At 35.7% G+C, this 19,025-nt stretch overlaps 3 protein-coding genes across 18 annotated transcripts in view; 1 reads left to right on the top strand and 2 right to left on the bottom strand.

Moving 5' to 3' along the window:
- Positions 1-578: 578 nt before the first annotated feature.
- Positions 579-4,530, bottom strand: eEF2 (eukaryotic translation elongation factor 2). Its single transcript, XM_020953836.2, has 5 exons — positions 4,456-4,530; positions 3,675-3,889; positions 3,089-3,616; positions 2,026-2,722; positions 579-1,911 (listed from the first exon to the last, which is right to left on the bottom strand). The coding sequence occupies exons 1-5, from the start codon at positions 4,456-4,458 to the stop codon at positions 820-822; spliced, it is 2,535 nt and encodes an 844-aa protein (XP_020809495.1). The 5' UTR covers positions 4,459-4,530; the 3' UTR covers positions 579-819.
- A 2,574-nt stretch (positions 4,531-7,104) lies between these two features.
- Positions 7,105-9,424, bottom strand: LOC110185094 (uncharacterized). Its single transcript, XM_086832207.1, has 3 exons — positions 8,858-9,424; positions 8,395-8,806; positions 7,105-8,076 (listed from the first exon to the last, which is right to left on the bottom strand). The coding sequence occupies exons 1-3, from the start codon at positions 8,863-8,865 to the stop codon at positions 7,501-7,503; spliced, it is 996 nt and encodes a 331-aa protein (XP_086688333.1). The 5' UTR covers positions 8,866-9,424; the 3' UTR covers positions 7,105-7,500.
- A 5,434-nt stretch (positions 9,425-14,858) lies between these two features.
- nolo (ADAMTS-like no long nerve cord) overlaps positions 14,859-19,025 on the top strand; it is a 56,917-nt gene continuing 52,750 nt past the window's right edge. For 4 of the 16 annotated variants that reach the window (XM_086832152.1, XM_086832160.1, XM_020953690.2 and 1 more), the window contains exons 1-3: positions 14,859-15,030; positions 15,380-15,435; positions 15,831-16,337. The gene's annotated coding sequence lies outside the window, so the exon portion shown is untranslated. Of the gene's footprint in view, positions 15,116-15,379; positions 15,436-15,746; positions 16,338-19,025 lie in introns of all 16 variants that reach the window. The other 12 variants (XM_086832159.1, XM_086832156.1, XM_086832153.1 and 9 more) reach the window with 9 other exon arrangements.

Here is a 19,025-nt window from a genome sequence, read left to right as displayed (position 1 = left end):
CCGAGCCATATATAATCGTTATTTTTTTTTAAAACCACTAAACCTTTTATTTAGCAATCCAAAACGTGATTTGAACGAGTTTTGTAGATAAATGGCGTTTTAGTCATTTCGCCGATATTTTCAGTAGCAAAATAACTAAATGTAGCGAACGTGCATTTTGTATATAACAGATGTTTCCAGCTGCCGGTATTTTAGTCATTTAGCAACATATGGGACATTCAGATTGTATTCGATTTTTTGAAAACCACTCGATATTCTTATCGATATGGTTTGTTTGCCTAAAAATACAATTTTATTTAATATAAAAGTTTAAAAAATGTAACGCAAAAATATCCGAATTTTTAAGACTCGACCAAGTATCTGTAGAAGTGGTTTTTTCATATTATTGATGTTTAATATAGCGTAGACAGCTTATCCTTTTTGCTCGAAGGGCTAAGCTAAATAATTATAATTACCCGGAATTCTACTTCTCTTACAAATCTTCTTGGAACAAACCCGATGCTATCCATCCCATTCCTCCTTCTAAATCGATTCAAGTTTGGAGAAAGCTTTTGATTTCGTATATAAACTTAAGCATGTAATCATTTACTTGATTTATTATGTTGTTTTACTGTTATACAATTAATAATCATCAAAATTTCTTTAATGTTTTTGTGTTTTTATTTGATTTAAAACACTGCCAACGGCCTCAGATGTAATAATTGGCCAACTGAATTTGTATGTCGTTTTCGGTATCTCCACTTTGTTCTAGGTTCTTCCCGCTCAGCCAGCTGCACATCGATGTTCTTGTGTGGGGATTGGGTAGGGAAAAATGGTGATTTACAACTTGTCCAAGTACTGGGACAGATCGGGCAGACCTTCCTTCAGTCCCTTGCGTTTACGCGTGTCCTGGACAATCTGGTAAGGCTTGCTAGCAGGCTCGGACGGATCGCCGGGCAGCACTTGCCAATGATCGAAGACGCATTGGGGGAAGGCCTGGCCACCGGTGTTGGAGCGTAGATCGGCAGTGAACCCGAACGACTCGTTGACGGGCAGATATGCCTTCACCACGAACATGGGCGTTCCCACAACCTGGTTTTCCTCGAACACATGGCCACGACGCCTGTTCAGCACACCGTAGATACCACCAACAGCCACCTCGGGACATTGGATCTCGCACAGATAAACGGGCTCCATCAAACGCGGCTTGGCGGTGATAGCGGCGGCATACAAACAACGACGAGTAGTTGGAATGATCTGGCCACCTCCACGATGGATGGCATCAGCGTGCAGGGTCACATCGTAGATGTTGAAGCGAACTCCACGCATGTTCTCGTCAGCCAGGATACCCTCCTTGGAGGCCCACTGGAAGCCAGCAACAACAGAGTCCTTGATTTCGTTCAGGTACTGCACGGACTTGGTGCAGTCGAGGACGAAGTTGGGTCCGGTGCCGTCGGGACCGAAGCACCAGATCTTACGGGCCTCAGTCACATCGTAGTCGTACTTCTCAGACAGGTAACGAGCACGGGACTTGAACTCGTCCTTAGAGCTCACGTCACCATTATCGATATCTTCGGGCAGACCGTCAGGCATGGGAAGGGCCTTCATCAGCAGACGGTTGTGCTTGTTGGGCGACTTTGACAGACACATCTGGTCAGATTCCTCGGACACTGTCTCGCGGTACGACACCACGGGATCGGACTTCTTCAAGGGGATGCAAGCGTGATCCTCTTCCAGATCCTTCAGGCAAATTTCCAAATGCAGCTCACCGGCACCAGCAATGATGTGCTCTCCAGACTCCTCAATGATGCACTGGACCATAGGATCGGATTTGGCCAGACGCTTCAGACCCTCCACAAGCTTGGGCAGATCGGCGGGATTCTTGGGCTCCACAGCCACACGCACGACAGGCGAAACGGAGAACTTCATGACCTAAAATCGAAATAATTTTACAATTAGCAAGGTGAAAGCATATGAAGTTAAATAGAATATAAATGGCTGTTATTTACTTAGATTTTAGCTTATTAAGAAAACAAAGTAACATACCTTCATGTTGTGCGCATCCTTGAAGGTGGTAATGGTGCCAGTCTTAACCAGGAACTGATCGACACCGACAAGACCGCAGATGTTGCCAGAGGGCACATCCTCAATAGCCTCGACGTAACGGCCCATCATGAGAATGGTGCGCTGAATGGCCTTCTCGTACAGATCCTCCTTCTTGCCGGGTGTATAGTTGGGGCCCATGATGCGGCACTTCTGGCCAGTGGCCACTTTGCCGGAGAACACACGGCCGAAGGCGTAGAAACGACCCTTGTCGGAGGTCGGCACCATCTTAGAGATGTACATCATGAGGGGACCGTCGGGGTCGCAGTTCTTCACGGCGATAGCAGCCTCATCATCATGGGGACCCTCATACAACATCTCCATACGGTACTTCTGGGCAACAACCGGCGATGGCAGATGGATGGCAATCATCTGAAGCAGAGCCTCACCGGCTGGCAGCCAGGTGCGCATAACGGTCTTAAGCAGAGCCTTGCCGTCCTTGTCCTTGTCCTCGTGCTTAAGAGTGACTCCGATCTTCTCAAGCAACACACCAATCTCCTCCTTCTTGTAGTTCATGATGGCGTCGAACACCTTGTAGATGGGATCCAAAATGTACATACAGAAAGAACGCTTGTTATCGGCCTCCTTCTGCTTCTGCCACTTCTTGGTCTTGGCATTGAAGAAGTTCTCTCCCCACAGACTGTGAACGCATAAAATAAATTGGATTCATTGTTAGGACAAAGCGTTTACCATTAATATATGCTAAGCTATTAATATAAACACAAAAACAAATCTCTCCAGGGAGAAAAAAACATAAATACATATGTATATTGTAAGATTTCTGCCTTAGCATGACTCGTTGGGACATTAAGAAAGAGGTCCCGAGGTAGCGTTTCAACAGGAATCTCAAAGTTATTCTGCTTCTATTTTTATAGCACTTGTGGCGCCATCACCATGCGCGACTCTACAGAAAATACCCCAAGGGACTCTCCAAGAAGCCACACGCTCAGCGTCACACGTTTTGTGCTAGAAGCGCGGAAAATGTTTTCCAATATGATTTACTCACCGGTTCATTAGCTTCACCACATCGATCTTGAACTTTTCAGAGTACATCTCAGAGAACTGCTTGAGGGTGAAGGCCCAGCCGTGCAGGCCGGAGCCGAAGCCCACGGATCCTCTGGAGGGGTCCACACGCACCTCACCCATCGGACCACCATCATCGTTGTAGGTGGCAATAATGACATTCACGTTCTCCACGATGCGCTGGAAGGTCTGGTACAGCTCCTCAGCATCCAACTGCAGCTCCAGCAGAGCACGGTCCATCTTGTTCATGAAAAGAATGGGCTTGATGCGCTCGGCAATAGCCTGACGCAACACGGTCTCAGTCTGCACGCACACGCCGGATACGCAATCCACGACGACCAGAGCACCGTCGGTCACACGAAGAGCGGCGGTCACTTCGGAGGAGAAGTCCACGTGACCGGGCGAGTCGATCAGGTTAATCAGGAAACCCTTGCACTCCTTCTCGCGCTGATCGGGCTGAGTGATGAACACCAGATCCTTGTCTTCCACCTCGAAGTACATGGAGATAGCGCTGCAAAAATTTGAGAATGTTTTATTTCTGTGCGCTCACTCAAAAGTAGGATTCTTACGTCGACTTGATGGTAATGCAGCGCTCCTGCTCATCCTTGCGGGTGTCAGTGAAACGGGTCTCACCGGCCTTCGCTCCGGCAATAATTCCGGCCTTGGACACGAGCGAATCGGTCAGGGTGGACTTGCCGTGGTCAACGTGAGCGATCACAGACATGTTGCGGATGTTCCGCTTCTTGTCCATGAGGCCACGGATTTCGTCGACGGTGAAGTTGACCTACAAAAATAATAGGACACATTATGTATCACAAATAAATACTTGCAGATGTAAATGTATATGGCTATTAAAAATGGCGTCTACACACAAACACACAGAAACACCAACTTTAAAATCGTGTCATGGACTTTGAGGTTAGATAAGAATAAAAAATCAAATGCGCCGCCTATATACTGCGAGATCATTTCGCTCATACCAAAACTCACACCCGCACCACAGCATTGAAATATATATTTAGACGGCTGACCCTCAAGCACTTAAAACTGTTACCCGGCCATGCCCAATCCTTGTGAAATTTCAATAGCAAACTGCATACGTCATTCTACACTTGTGCTATTTTCTTGCCTTTGTCTTGCATTTCACCACATACACATACACACATGCAGTCTTGCTCATACATATATACAGATGTAGATATCGGCCAGGTAACAGTTGTCACGTCTGCACTTTTCCACACCGTTTTTCAGTTATTTCCGCAGCTCGCACATTTTAAATCGCCACAAGGAACTTTAGACCGGGACTTTCCCCACCAATAAAGGCAATTATATCGGTTTAATAGCACCTACCATTTTGGATGTTTGGAGATTTTCTCGCGGACCAAAAAAACACTACACGCCTGAATTGGCGTTTCGACAGGAAAGAGCGTGCAACGGAACAGTGTGACCGCAGAACCGTGTGACCGCCGAACAGTGTAACCGTAGCGCACTATCGATACTATCGATGATTCCAAACATAGATTTTTCGCACCATCGATGTTTTTGTTTTATTTCTATTTTATTAATTTAATCGCTTAAAACCGAACTTTTTAATTTTTGTATTGTATTATTGTTTTGTACTGTTTAATATTAGGAACAAACAATTATAATAATAACAATTATAATAATAACAATTATAATAATATACGTTTAAATTAATTTTTAATTCTTTAATCTTAGATATCGAATTTTTGTCAGCTCTACTTTCGGGCCAAATTTTATGTGCGACGCAGTGTTTGCAGTTTAGCTTTCTTCTGGCTGGGATCTAGCATATTTGAAAATGGATAAGGTATTAAGCTTGAACTAGCTTATAGCCTTAAAAATAGTTAGTTTTTTCCTATTTATCTTGCATATTCTATTATACATTATGTATATATTATGAATTTAATATATCAGATTTATTATTTAATGAGTTTAAACGTTCAACGACAAAGAAACGTAAGCAGCTGATCAGAGATGAGACAGTAAGAGAGAAACATGGTTGCACAAATACATTTACTATTGAAATTGCTTTAAGAAAATATCTGTTTTGATTTTTGTTTGCAACTGGAACTTGTTATAAATCTGTTCGGGTGACACCACTTACCCTCATCAGCGATCTTTTCAATTTCAGTAAAAGGAAATAGGGTAGACCGGACAGTTTATTTGTTATGAGCAAAGAGCTTGTCTCTCAGTTTTAAAGCTATCTGAATTAAACTTTGCAGATTGTCTTCTATATACTCTCACTCGTATATATGTCGGAACGTGCCGGATCGGACGACTATATCATATAGCTGCCATAGAAACAATCGGAAAATTTTTACAAAAAAAAAAAAACTTTTCTTGTTCTCAACAGATTTATGTGGAATTTGAAACATAGTGTTTTTGTATTAGTCTAGAATTTTGTTTTAAATTTTATATAGCTGCCATTGGAACGATTGTTGTTGGAACTCAATGGTTGCGTTCAGCAGAACAAAATAATCACTGATCAGTGATGGATTTTTATCACATATGATCACATAATCATGATCCAAGACTTCGTCCATCATGATCAGCAAAAGATTTAGCGTAGAAATAGTACGCTACCTTATTGCGATACTGATGGATTATAGCAATAAGAACAAAATAAAAATAGGCAGGTGAACAAGAGGAAATTAGCGACATCCTTAGTTACCTTTTAATAATTAGTTATTATTTAATATAATATTATGAGGTGTCTGGTCAAAAGCTATTGCTTGGACAATTTTAGGAAAGTTTAATAGTAATTTCATAATCAGTGATTTTATATTATATTACGAGGTTTCTTGTAAAAAACTAGCATCCCTAGGTGTTTTTTCAGGTTTTCTGGTTCAGTTGTCTATTTCAGTTATCTTATAAGAAAATCAAATCATGAGCGTTCAGCAGATTACACTTGATCACTGATTACTGATCCATCATGTTGCATGTTGGTTTTGAAAACCCCCAGATATACCCGGCAATAAGCAAAATTTTCACCGCTGTTCTACAGCTGTTTCTACATGTTTTTGAGAATTAAACATCGATATTATCGTTGCTTATGCCATGTACATATGTAATACATTGAAAATTAATATTATTATTATTTATGTTAATTTAATAATGTAATGAGTTTGTTTAACTAATTAAAGTTAAAAATGAATTGAAACATAGAAAAAAAATACATTTCATAGGTTTTTTTTTATTCCTATCTTAATATTAAAGAATACATAAACTAAATAAAACATAAAAAATCATACATTATTATTATTACTAACGTTTGAAACAAAAAAAAAAAATATTTCGTTATCTTAATATTAAAGAGTACAAAGCGAAATGAAGTTATTGAAAATATAGTATTTTTAAATATCGTTGGTGATGTTTTGTCAGCACAACTACGGAGATTCCCTTCTTTGCTCTCTTTTGCTCTTTTGCAAAGTTAAGACACAGAACAGAACAGTGTGACTGTGACACATGCTTTTCCGCGAAAACATACTGAAATGTTTTTAAAAATACTATAAATATACAATGGCATCAGCATTTGTACGATTCCACTGCTGTTGCATTATAACAAGTTTTGCACTTATTTAGAACGACGGAAAACAGTACTTGTACTTACATAAAATAAAGTCCCTTGCAATATTTTGAAAAAATTGCTATATATTTCACGACAAAGAACTTAATTAATTTCAGCTTTTCGACGAATCCAGAACATCGTCAGCCTTTCGACGAATTCAAAACATTCTCAAGCTTTTCAAGTTGCACTTTGGTGTACACCATTATTTCATTGAGTGAAAATAATACCCTCAATCTCAATACCCATTATTTTCAGGTAACAAGGGGTACGAAGAGCAGGCCTTTTGACCTCACGACGACAGAGGAATTTCATCGGTCCAAGGACATAATAAAAACTAAATTAATTAATTCACTATAGAGCCGAAGTCAAATATATGAAGACCGAATAACGTCCATAACAGGATATTTGCGTAGTTTTTAGTTACGTTTTTAATTTTAATCTTAGTAATAGGCTTAAATGTGAACAAAATAGAAAATTAGTATTGAATTATTTAATAATGTTTAAACTAAGTATGTAGATGTATGACATTATATAATATGTAATTAAAATTGTGTAGAAATTAACATTTATTGTTACTAGCGTAATTTATATAAATAATTACTATAACCTTCTTTTTTTATTTATATATGTACATATACATACTTATGTACTTGGATGCTTCAACTGCAATCGTATATTAAAATTTTATTTCATTAGACTTTATAAAGAAGTATTATTTATTATTATATGTATATGGTATTAGACCCTAATTCGATGAACGGAGATTGTGTATGACTCACTACAGAGATTAAGATTTTAAAAAATATTTAGCTTAGATTTTTCCGCGTGTGTGTAAGCATGTGTCTATTAACACTACACTTCTGAGAAAACGTCATCGAACAGTGGGGACACTTATGCGGTCGCTCTCCCGTATGAGTTAGAAAGTGTCTTTGAAGACCACTATTTGAGGAAAACGACTTCGAGCAGTGGGAGCACCTGTACGGTCTCTCCCCCGTGTGAGTTCTGATATGTAACTGAAGTTGGACTTTCATTTTAAATGATTTCGGGCAGTGGGAGCAAGTGTGCGGGCGCTCTCCCGTATGAGTTTGGATGTGCGGCTTAAGACTAGCGCTCTGGGTAAACGACTGTGGACATTGTGGACACTTATACGGTTTTTCTCCCGTGTGAGTCCGGTTGTGAATCTGAAAACTTGCTCTATACGAGAAGGACATCGAGCACTGGGAACACTTATACGGTCGCTCTCCAGTGTGTTTTCGCACATGTTCCTGAAGATGCCACTTCTTCGGAAACGTTTTTTGGCATAGAGGTGGAGAACTATCGATAGTCGTCGCCATCGATAGTGAGCGATTATTTTTCTCAAACCATCGATAGTGTCGATAGTACTATCGGTAGTGTTATGCTTTTGAATTTTTAGATGTAAAAAAAGCTATAAAATGAAATTTGAACAAAACTTTATTATATTTTTAACTCTTTAAAAATAACAAATTAATTTATTTATTTATTTTTTTGATTAGGGATTGTATAAAAAGTACATCGTCGAACTGTGTATTCGAGCGGAAAAGAAGTACAAAACTAATTCTTTTTTAAAAAGAGCATTAGGAGATTTTTACTTTCAGCTATACTTTAGCTTTTCACTATATTTTGGCGTTCCACTTTCAACTTTATTTTTTCTTTGTGATGTGATAAGCCGCGTGCAAAACTATCGATAGTGCAGGGCTGCCATCGATGGCGGTGCGATAGCGCCAAACCATCGATAGTGTCGATAGTGCCATCGATAGCTCTCCACCTCTATTTTGGCAGTGGAAACACTTATGGGGTTTCTTAATCTCACGAGTAAAAACGCCTTTCTGAAGATTGGCGTTTAGGACTTTATCATTCTTGAGAAACATTTGGTTTTGGTAGTTCCTCTCTAAGGTTTGCCGTATCTCAAAGGCGCTTTGTGCACATTGGAGGCAAATTTCACAAATGGTGTTGGGGTAGGGGTCCCCTTTACAAATTTCATATTGAGTGCATTGAGAAATCATATCGGCAATGGAGATCTCTAGTCGAGGTGCCTTGTCAAATATATTGATCATGCTCAATGAAGTTCCAAGACAAGCGCGACAGATTGGCCTGCGAGAGGAAAATGTTGTATTTTTATACACATGTATATTATGTACTTACACTTCCATGGTTTATACTCCTGTGGCGCTGTTGTGTGTATATGTTAAACACTATTGCCCAAGCAAGAATAGCCAGTCCGTCGTCAGCACTTTCCTTCCACCAGGTGTTTCAACAAGTAATTTGTGCGCCAACATTGTTTAGGTTTCGTATTAGAGATGGAAGTAATTTTGATCTTCACCATTACTGGAGATGGGACAACATAGATGTATCGTTATATTAATGGTTGCGATCAGCAGAACAACACGATCACTGATCACGGATGATTTTCGCGATAGTTCTGCTAAACGGTTGTAATCACTGATCATGATGCAAGATTATTTTCACCATGATGCAAGAATATTTCTTTTTCCATCATGATCAGCAAAGAAGTATGTTGTTTATAAATGCAGTGGACTATATTGTTTTTGTCTTAGGTGTTTTATGTTTATTAAATAATGTAGCGTTCTAGAATAAGTTTATAAGCGGGTGCGAAAAGCGAGCGGTTGCGGGTAAATTTCAACTAGATCTAACTGCCGAAAAAACATAGAAACGTGCAGCATAAAAATAAAGATCGCGTGATGTGCCAATACTCATGCACATATGTATACTGCATTTGGCTATGAGTGAGAGCTTAAAGCTTTATGTTGTAAACACGACAATTATGTTCATTAAAATAGGAACGATAATATGCAAAATATGAACAAGTAAAGAAGTAATAATTATAATCTTAATATTCAATTAACGACCGATTAATTCCTCAACATAGGTTAATAAATAATAGTTTTAAAAATCTATAGAAAACACGTTTTTATAAATAACCGAACTAAAAAGAAGAAAATAATTTATAAATTCAAACAAAATTATTAAAATCAGAGCAATAGTATAAGTTATAAAAAAGTTCACTAAATTCAGAGTTAAAAGCGTGGGGTGCATCTATCATCAATGTTTCTAGTATTCAAAGGGCAACTATATGTAAGGGGAGAATTATGAAAATATATTATCAGTTATTTTTCGTATTTTAGTTCGATTTATCAATAATCAATTTTTGCGGACATGTAATTATGAAATATCCTACGAACCATTTCGTAATCTCATTATTTTTTTTATTTAAGGCCTCTTTGTTGCATGGGGTTTTTCCTGTTAACTTTGAGCAATTAAGTTCTTTAATGCGAATACCTAAGGCTACACGACTAAGTGCTACATAAGCTTGCCCAGCAGGCATGCGCAGATCGCTAGTTCTGTCTCTCTTACTCTTTTACGGAGGATCTATAAAAGAATTAATAAAGCCTGACGATCCTAATCAGGATAATGAAAATTTTGTATCAAATTATTGAATTTTCATTTTCGGTCCTTGAAAAGTATGCAGAGTTTCAAGTTTATCAGATATTTGGAAACCCTTGAAAATAGTGTTCAAAGATTCCGTTACATACATAAATACATCCCGAACTAATAAAAGCGTATTAAAAAAGTACGCTAGCGCTACCGCTTGCGCTTATCGATGGTTTAAGTATCGATAAGAATAAGCAAAAAAGGAAGATGTAATGGCGCTAAGACACAGTAATGTAGTTTTCATTAGTCAGTCAGTTCACACCGATTTACAATATACAATAATTAGGGATGCAATTCAAAAAATAGAAATATGTATTTCCGTATAACACTATGGAGCTGTTAAATCTATAAGGTAGTCTCAAATTCATGTGGCAGTGTCAGAGTAGTTTAACCAAAGGAAATATAAATTAATAGACATGAAATAAGTGTCATCTTTAGTAATTCCTTAATAATTATTTAATAGAGGAGTTCCTAAACAGCTGTTCCCATACATACTAAAGTCGTTCAGCGACTCCAGAGGTCGCTGAAAATATTCACTGAATTACTGAATGCCAGGGTTAGAGGAAAATCATTTCAGAGTTTCCACCTCCTCGCCATCAAATTCATTTTAATATTAAAACAGCCTAAACATGTTGGTGACTAATTCCGCAGAAGCCGCTGGTTGTATTCAGCAGAGCAACATGATCACCGATCGGTTATAGATCAGTAGTCTGTGATCAGCAGAACAACATGATCACCGATCAGTGATGGATCAGTAATCTGTGATCAAGGGTGTTCTGCTAAACGCTCATGATACATTACGCGGTAAATTGATTTTGTTATAACATAACTAAAATGGAAAAATGTACTTGTTTGAAAAACAGCTCGAGACATATTAAAATATTATTATTATTATATAATTACAGCACTGCACACGGCATTTGTGGCAACATAACACTTAATAATAAATAAATAAATATTTAACAAACAATAACTAATAATTAAAGAATAAGTAAGGATGCGCATATTGCATGACTAATAATATTTTCTCTTGTTTGCATACCTATTTTTTGTTTTATCCTGATTGATTTTTTAACCATTGATATAATACATCGGTATTTCTAAAAGGTACTATTTGTACGGTACTTTTTTTGATGATCATGATGGATGAAATCTTTCAACATGATGGATTAAATCTTTCATCATGATCAGTGATCAAACGCGATCAGCAGAAATCCATCATTGATAGGTGACCAGCTTTGTTTATGTTTTGGATGATCTGTTTGATCACATGTTAACGGATGGTGGATGAAGATGTGGATCTTTGGGTAACGGAGATTTACATATACGAAAAATGCCAATTTTTTCGCTCGGAGGGACTGTATGGGAAGACTGTATAAAACAGATCGAACTGCTGTGGCTCATCCAAAATATAAAGAAAGTATAAAAAAATAATAAAAAAACAATAAGCACTTATTATTTCAGAATGTTGGTTTAAATTGTATGCAAATCGGAAGATTATATAATATAGCTGACATAGAACTGATTGTTAAATGAAGAGTGAAATGAAAAACTGCAAATGTAAAATCGTAATTATAAAATGTGTAGATAAATCTTAAAGTATTTTGTTAAAATATTACATGTTTTGCTAGTTATAGATGTATTATATAATTTATGCTAGTTTTTATTTAATTTAATCAAATTGGATAAATTCCTTATATTCCAATTAAAAAATGCAAAGGTATATAAATTTCTGCGGTCCGAAGATAGCTTTCTTTCTTGTTATTCATAAAAATAAAACTAATTGGGCAACGAATTTAAACTATGCTGATAGAATAGCTAAATTAAATAGTAATATGTTACATAAATCACCGAAAACCGATTAGGGGGTGTGATCGTACAGCTTTAGACGTTGCTAAGACAATATTGTGCAAAAGTATAAGTTCGTCAGTTGCATGGAAGTATCATTTTTTAACAATTTCATCGTCGAAACGACGAAGCCTGTCTTTAGAGTGACTTTTTGGTAGTGTTGTTCTTCTGAATCTTGGTCTACATTATGAGTTAATACTTGATTGAGATTTCAAATCTTTTTAAAGAAGGCAAGTCTGATGTGTATATTGAAGATTCTGGTAAAGATTGTCAAATTCTAGGCTAACTAGTTAAGAAACCAACTCCTTGAGAAGACTCTTAGGACGACGAAATGAATACAGTAATGACTTGACTTTATTGTTTTTCTTTAGCCACACAAAGTTATTTTCTTTTTGTCGCCATGTAATGAAAATGGAACTATAAACAACGAGACTTAAAAGCCTCACATTATCGAATTCTAAAATCCCACTAAGATGGGCGTCGAAACTTTTTTAAAAATGTGTAGCGTCAAAAGCTGTGCTCGAAAAACCGATGGCCAATGGCCACAGTTTTTATACCCTTGCAGGGTATTATAATTTCAGTCAGAAGTTTGCAACGCAGTGAAGGATGCACCTCCGACTATATAAAGAATATATATTCTTGATCAGGATCAACAGCCGAGTCGATTTAGCCATGTCCATCTGTCCGGCTGTCCGTCTGTCCGTCTGTCCGTTTCTACGCAAACTAGTCTCTCAGTTTTGAAGCTATCTGAATGAAACTTTGTAGCCTTCTATATACTCTCACTCGTATGTATGTCAGAACAGGCCGGATTGGATGACTATATCATATAGCTGCCATAGGAATGATCGGAAAATTTTTACAAAAAAAATTTTTAACTTTTTCAGTTTTCAATAGAATTGGATCAAATTTGAGATATAGCCATTTAACTATACTCTACAATTTGGCATAAAATTTTATGAAAATCAGACTACTAAATCATATAGCTCCCATAGGAACGATCGAGAAATTAATACAATTAAATTTATAACTTTTTCAGTTTTCAGCTGATTTTCATCAAATTTGAAGTATGGCCATTTTATTTTAGTCTTACACTTTGTGTCAAATTTCATGAAAATCGGACGACTATATCATATAGGTGCCATACAAACGATCGTTTGATGAAAAACTGCAAATATAATATGTATAGGTGAATGAAATGAAAGCAGGTATTACTTCATTGGTTTTTAACACAAATATATATAATTTATATTGTATGGATTCCTATTCATAGAAGTTCTATCTGCAAGGGTATATAAACTTCGGCGTGCCGAAGTTAGCTTCCTTTCTTATTGAATGTTTAATATGGCTTTTATAAAAGTTCACGTGGTTTATTTATATAATATTTTAGATTCCCGAAAAAACCCCTAAGTATTCGAAATTTTATAAAAAATCTTACACCCTGACGTCATTCGAAAGAATTTAGTAAATACGTTAAGCCTAGTTATACTGCCCACTTAAACACGGTCAAATGTCTCAAGGGTGTTAATTACTAAAAATATTTAAATAATGATAAAAAAAAACCAAACCAAATGTAATACCAAAAGGAAGATCTGTGCTTTTTATCACTCGTCAAAGCGACATATGATCAAAACACTATGTGTAAAAAGCCAAAAAAGACTTTGTGGAGAACACTAAATAGATCTTTGTGCCTCTTGCTTAAAAGATTAATTCGATAAACTTAAATTAACTTTTTTGTTAGTTTAAAGTCTTAATATTTTAATGCGACTGAACTAAAGCAACTTTATGTGTTTTTTGTTTCCTAATTTGGTCAGAGAAATAGGGTCCATTTAAAAAAAAAAGAAAAAAGTTAGTTATTATTTTTTAGTTTTTAAGTACATTATCAATGTGAAACTAAGATATAAATTTTTAATTTGAGTTCTTAATAATAAACACTGTCAAAAAAACATTTACAATTTGTCTTATATTTTAATAATTACACTAATTTTAAAATGGGCGTAGTTGATTCGACGAAGCATGACCTTAACGTAATAAAAATGACCATCTAGGGTTAAGACCGTTGAGAAAACTAAGATTGTTTTTTATTGTTAAAGACAAATTTTAACTTTTTAAATCGAACAAAAATGTATGCCAATATTTGATTCTGAAATTTAAGTATTAGTATTTTATGTTTTTATGTATTTTTTAGATTTTATGAAAGAAATGTATAGGAACAAATATTGGCAACTTATGTTGGGCAAGTTTTAAGCATCAAAAGTGCCGCGACCCACAAAATTTACAACATTTTCCCCTTTGAACACAACCTTTTCATTTGCCGGGGACTTTTGGGTTAGGTCGAACGAACATCAAATGTTGCGGCCCTTGGTATTACAAGCCCCTCCGATTTGCAGTTTTCACTCAAACGGAAAATTTATCCGGCCTATTGAAATTTAGTCTGATATTTTCCCCGTTTTGCCAACTTAACACGACGAACCCACTCAGACCGATTCGTAAGTCAACATCGAGCCTTTTGTGTGGTCGGATGGAGAATTGGTTCAGTTGGAGGGAGAATACTCTCGAACATGTTGGATCAACCGCGACTTGCCTCCCTTTTATTCATCATAGAAAATACAAACTATGTAAGGCAATTTTGATATAAAAACGAAATTAAATTAATCTAACAAATTTTAGGAATTTATCGAAATTTAAAAACTTAGAATATTAGATTTTAAAATTGAATTTATAGCAACACAATAGAAAAGATTAAAAAATATAATGACAGTATTTTTGTATGGCTGATTTTTGGGTTCGATGCTAAACTAATTTTTAAGACAAGTTTCATTTATATGTTTGATTATCGGTGTTGGATGTTCAGTGTTGGACTGTTCGATGTTCGCTCCACTCAAAAAGTTGCCAGCTCCGAAATGACCGGCGCGCTTAAGCTCAAAAATGTTCCAGTTCAAAATTTCACTCAACAAATGGCGGTTGTGCCGCGGAAAAAGTCGTAATTTCCAAGGAGAAGATAATCTGTCGCGTCGGTTGTGAGTTCTACTAGCATCTGAAAAAAAATTAAAAACATTTCTTTTTTCTTACTGAAAGTTTTTAAAATTTAGTTGGTTTATTTATGTAAGAAAAGTAATTAGGAAATGACTTTTCTATCATGTTCCATGTTCTGCTGTCCAATCAGTATAGTTTATGTAGAAACTTTTTAATTAATCTTATCTTTTCTGTTATTTTCTGACAAAGTTAATACCAGTATTCAAAAACAATTACATAAAAAAAATTTTATTTTTACAAGCAGATTTGAAAAACAACTGTTTCTATTGCTAAATTCAAAATTATAGTTAACTCCAAATTTTTGTAAAATCATAATATATTTCGTTATTTTAGCTTTTTTCAAATGCTAGTATGACATAAAATTTATACGACGATTCCTTGTCTTAACGGTAAATAAATATCCAAGTGGACCTAGTTTTCCACGAAAATTGTGTATCAGTGTGAATGGTTTTAGTGCAAACCGAAAAAATAAACAAATTAAATTTAAAATATATAAATTGTTTGTGGCCCTAAGATGTGAATTTTTCCATTAAAAATGGTTTTCCGCAGGCAACATGTTTTTTACACATAAATGAAAGTCAGTTTTAAAACTAATCACGCTAATTTTCATTAAATTAAAAATTATATGATTTTGGGAATGAATCCTTTGAATTCAGCTCTGAACTCTGTAAATTATTAATTAATTAATCTATCGTCTTAGGCAATTTGGACACACCACTTAAATTAGTGTTCAGATGAAACAAAACAAATAAATTTAGTAAATATTTATTATCTATTGTATTAGCTAACAAAATGAAGAACATTCATCCATAAAAGCCTCGGAAAAGGCTCAAAAGCTGAAGTGACGATGGAAATTAAGCGCGGGATTTTTGGCCGACTTTCCCTTTGATCTTAAAGGCATAGCGACAATAAATATAAATAATTATAGTAAATACATCATAAAAAAGAAAAGGAAAGGAAAGGATAACTTTTTCGCGTTCCGCGCTTCCTATAAGAAAATCCTTTTTACGCGTTCAGCCTCCTAACCAAAGAAAAAGGAACAGCAGCAGAACTTTTCACGTCGTGGAAGTTTCTTGTGTTTTTTACTGCTGCAGGGAGGCAAACAAAGTCAAAGTTACAGAGAAAGTTGTTGTGCAACGTGTGGCAAGTGCGGCTAAAAAAAATTGTATGCAGCAGAGAGTTTAACTCGATTTTAGTGTCCAACAATCAGTACAGCAAAATTGTGGAAAAGGCTGCGGAATTGCTAAAGTGGATTAGCGCCGGCATTCAATTCCTTCAACTCCTTTTTGTCGTAAGTCTCAAATTTATTAACCCGAGTTTCTCTTCTACATACATTCTCCTTGCTTTAATCTTTATTAATTTCATATATTCTCAGCAGCTCTTATAATTTGTATCAAATATTTGTAAAGGCTTAAAGGCAACTGTTTTATTTGCATTTAAATACAAGCACGTAGCTAATTACTGTTAAATATTATTGAATACTAGTCTCATAGTTTTTATGAATTGTAACATTTCGACGAAACCAATCTGCAGTTTCATCCATTCTGACGAGAAAGAAATCAGCTTGGCCCCAATAAGTTGTTCATAAATACGACAGTCCCAATCTAAATCGCCGTAAAGTACCCAAACACACACACAGGAGGGCTTAAAAAGCCTACTAATCTGAGGCAAGCCCACTCTCGTATTTGAATGTGTGTTGAACATATATGTTAAGAGTTCTTTCATAAGCAGCAAATGCCTAAAAAGAATCCAGACAGACTGACTGACACACAATGGGAATAATGGCGGAGATGTCGACGTACCTTCTAAGTAAATTATAAAGCATTCAGAATAAATGCTAAAAAAAATTCGACTGTGCCATTAAAGAATGTAAAAAATCAACGACAGTGGAGGGAATCAACCAGACAAGCTGGAGGGGCTTTCCAGGGGCGCTGCGGGGAATCCCAAGGTACAAAAGGAAATTCAGACAATGAGCAGAGTGTCTGGGATTGTGTGAGCGAGTGTGTATGCCTCTTCATGTGCTGTCTGCCGCACACACATAAATGATCCTTTTACCACTTTTGCAACTGTCTTTTCATTGTTTTATCTTTCCCCTTCTAACTTTTTCCATAACTTGTCCCCTGTTTATTTTCAAGGCTTCCTTTGGTCACGATTTTCTATCGATGACATAAATAAGATTCGGAATTAAACAGAGCTCGCATTGCGAAATAAGGTGTTGATCTTTGAAATGGCGCCTTTTTTTCAAAGTTATAGTATAAAATGTTTCTTATAAGTGCCAAAAAATCGGATTACATCTGTCCAATAATAGAAAGTATTTTGAAATACTATATATTGTTATTATTCTTTAAGTTTTCTAACGATTCGGAAACTTCTTATAAAATACGTACTTTGTCCAAAGTACCTACAAATATTGTCAAAATAATAGTTAAGTAATGAAGAGATAAGTAAAAATAATAGATTTACATCCCTACATTCTCTTCCGGTGGTGGGGTTCTTCAATTAACCTAATGTAAATTGATGATAATGATATTTAACTTTCAAAATAGTTTGTATCAGAAATTGATGAAAAACACAAATACCATATTTCGTGAACATAAAACTCTTTAATGGAGTTTAATAATAAATTGAAATTAAACTTCAGATATCCAAGTAAGTAGTGGTTGGGTGCTTCAAGGGGATGGGGCAAAATAAAACTGAGTTTTCAGTATAAAAGGTCGACTCTAGCTATCAACTCCCAGCAAACCACCGAATTATGAACTGCAACTAACTTCTTTTCACAAGTTACTCACTTAAAATCTGCCACGAATTCAAAGATCAGACTCTTGGACCGGCAGACATGTAAACCATTCTCAAGTGCCCGACGGCTTGGTTTAAAAACGTAAACGATGAAGTTTTGCGAAAGTTATTTGCAGGGTATCACAGGTTATACCAATTGCTGACAGCTAAGTATTTATTAAGTGAAATATGTTCTTCCTCCATTTACTTTGTCCCGACGATCGACGATCTAGAAATAGGTCTTTGAATCGTTTTAATGTATCTATAAAATATAGGTGTAAGGCATTTTCATTGTTTAGGGCTCCATTCTTACCAGAAAAACTTCTGTCATCTAGTAGTATTTTTGAAACAAATTTCAATTAGTTTATACTAGTCTTATACTAAAGTTTTAAAAAAAGCGTTGTTAATTTTATTGGCAACTATATTCTATAAAAATGGAGCTTCTTTTACCACGATATCCCGGGTAGTTTTCTATTTAGTTCGAAATAGAAAAAATACTTTTGAATTCCTTTTTTCAATAGGCCAAAATGAGACAATAATGCATTACTTTTGATTCTTTATTATTTAATTAATATATTAACAACGATTCTTCCATTTATTGGTGTTTATTCTGAATTAAAACATAGTTAGACAATATAAACGGCAGTGTACAAGTATTTTAACATTTAGTTTATATTTCAAGTTAACAATAACTGGGCTTCTTGAAAAGACATCGTTTATTTATTGACTTTTAAGGAATATATAACAATATTGGCGGTGAGTTAAATTGTTATTCAAATATTAAGCAATATACTTTATTTTTAATTTTACTTTATATACTTACATTAAACTTAATTAATTATAGTGATTTGATCTGTTTAAGATATCGAATTCGTGAGTCGAGTTTACCACCCATTTTTCACAGGATTATATAGTGTCTTCGATATATATCGGTTTATTTATTTATATTTATTTATTTATATCGGTTTATATATGATTTTAGTTATTATCTCTGTATCATTAAAATTATTTATTTTGTGTACATTTAAATTATCTAAGTGTTGTTGGCAAAGTACTAAAATAAAAAAGTAATAAATAAAATTGATTGAAATCGAAACGTGTTGGGATGCTTGGAGATATGAAGTCTAAGAAACGCTTTGATAACACCTTCTTCCCACTACAACCATTCCCGTTTCCATTCCCACTACAACCATTCCCGTTCCGA

Source organism: Drosophila serrata, unplaced genomic scaffold (genome assembly GCF_035046125.1).
Source record: "Drosophila serrata isolate PLE 108 unplaced genomic scaffold, ASM3504612v1 contig_245, whole genome shotgun sequence".
NCBI classification, from domain to species: domain Eukaryota; kingdom Metazoa; phylum Arthropoda; class Insecta; order Diptera; family Drosophilidae; genus Drosophila; species Drosophila serrata.
This window is presented reverse-complemented; position numbering and strand designations above follow the sequence as displayed.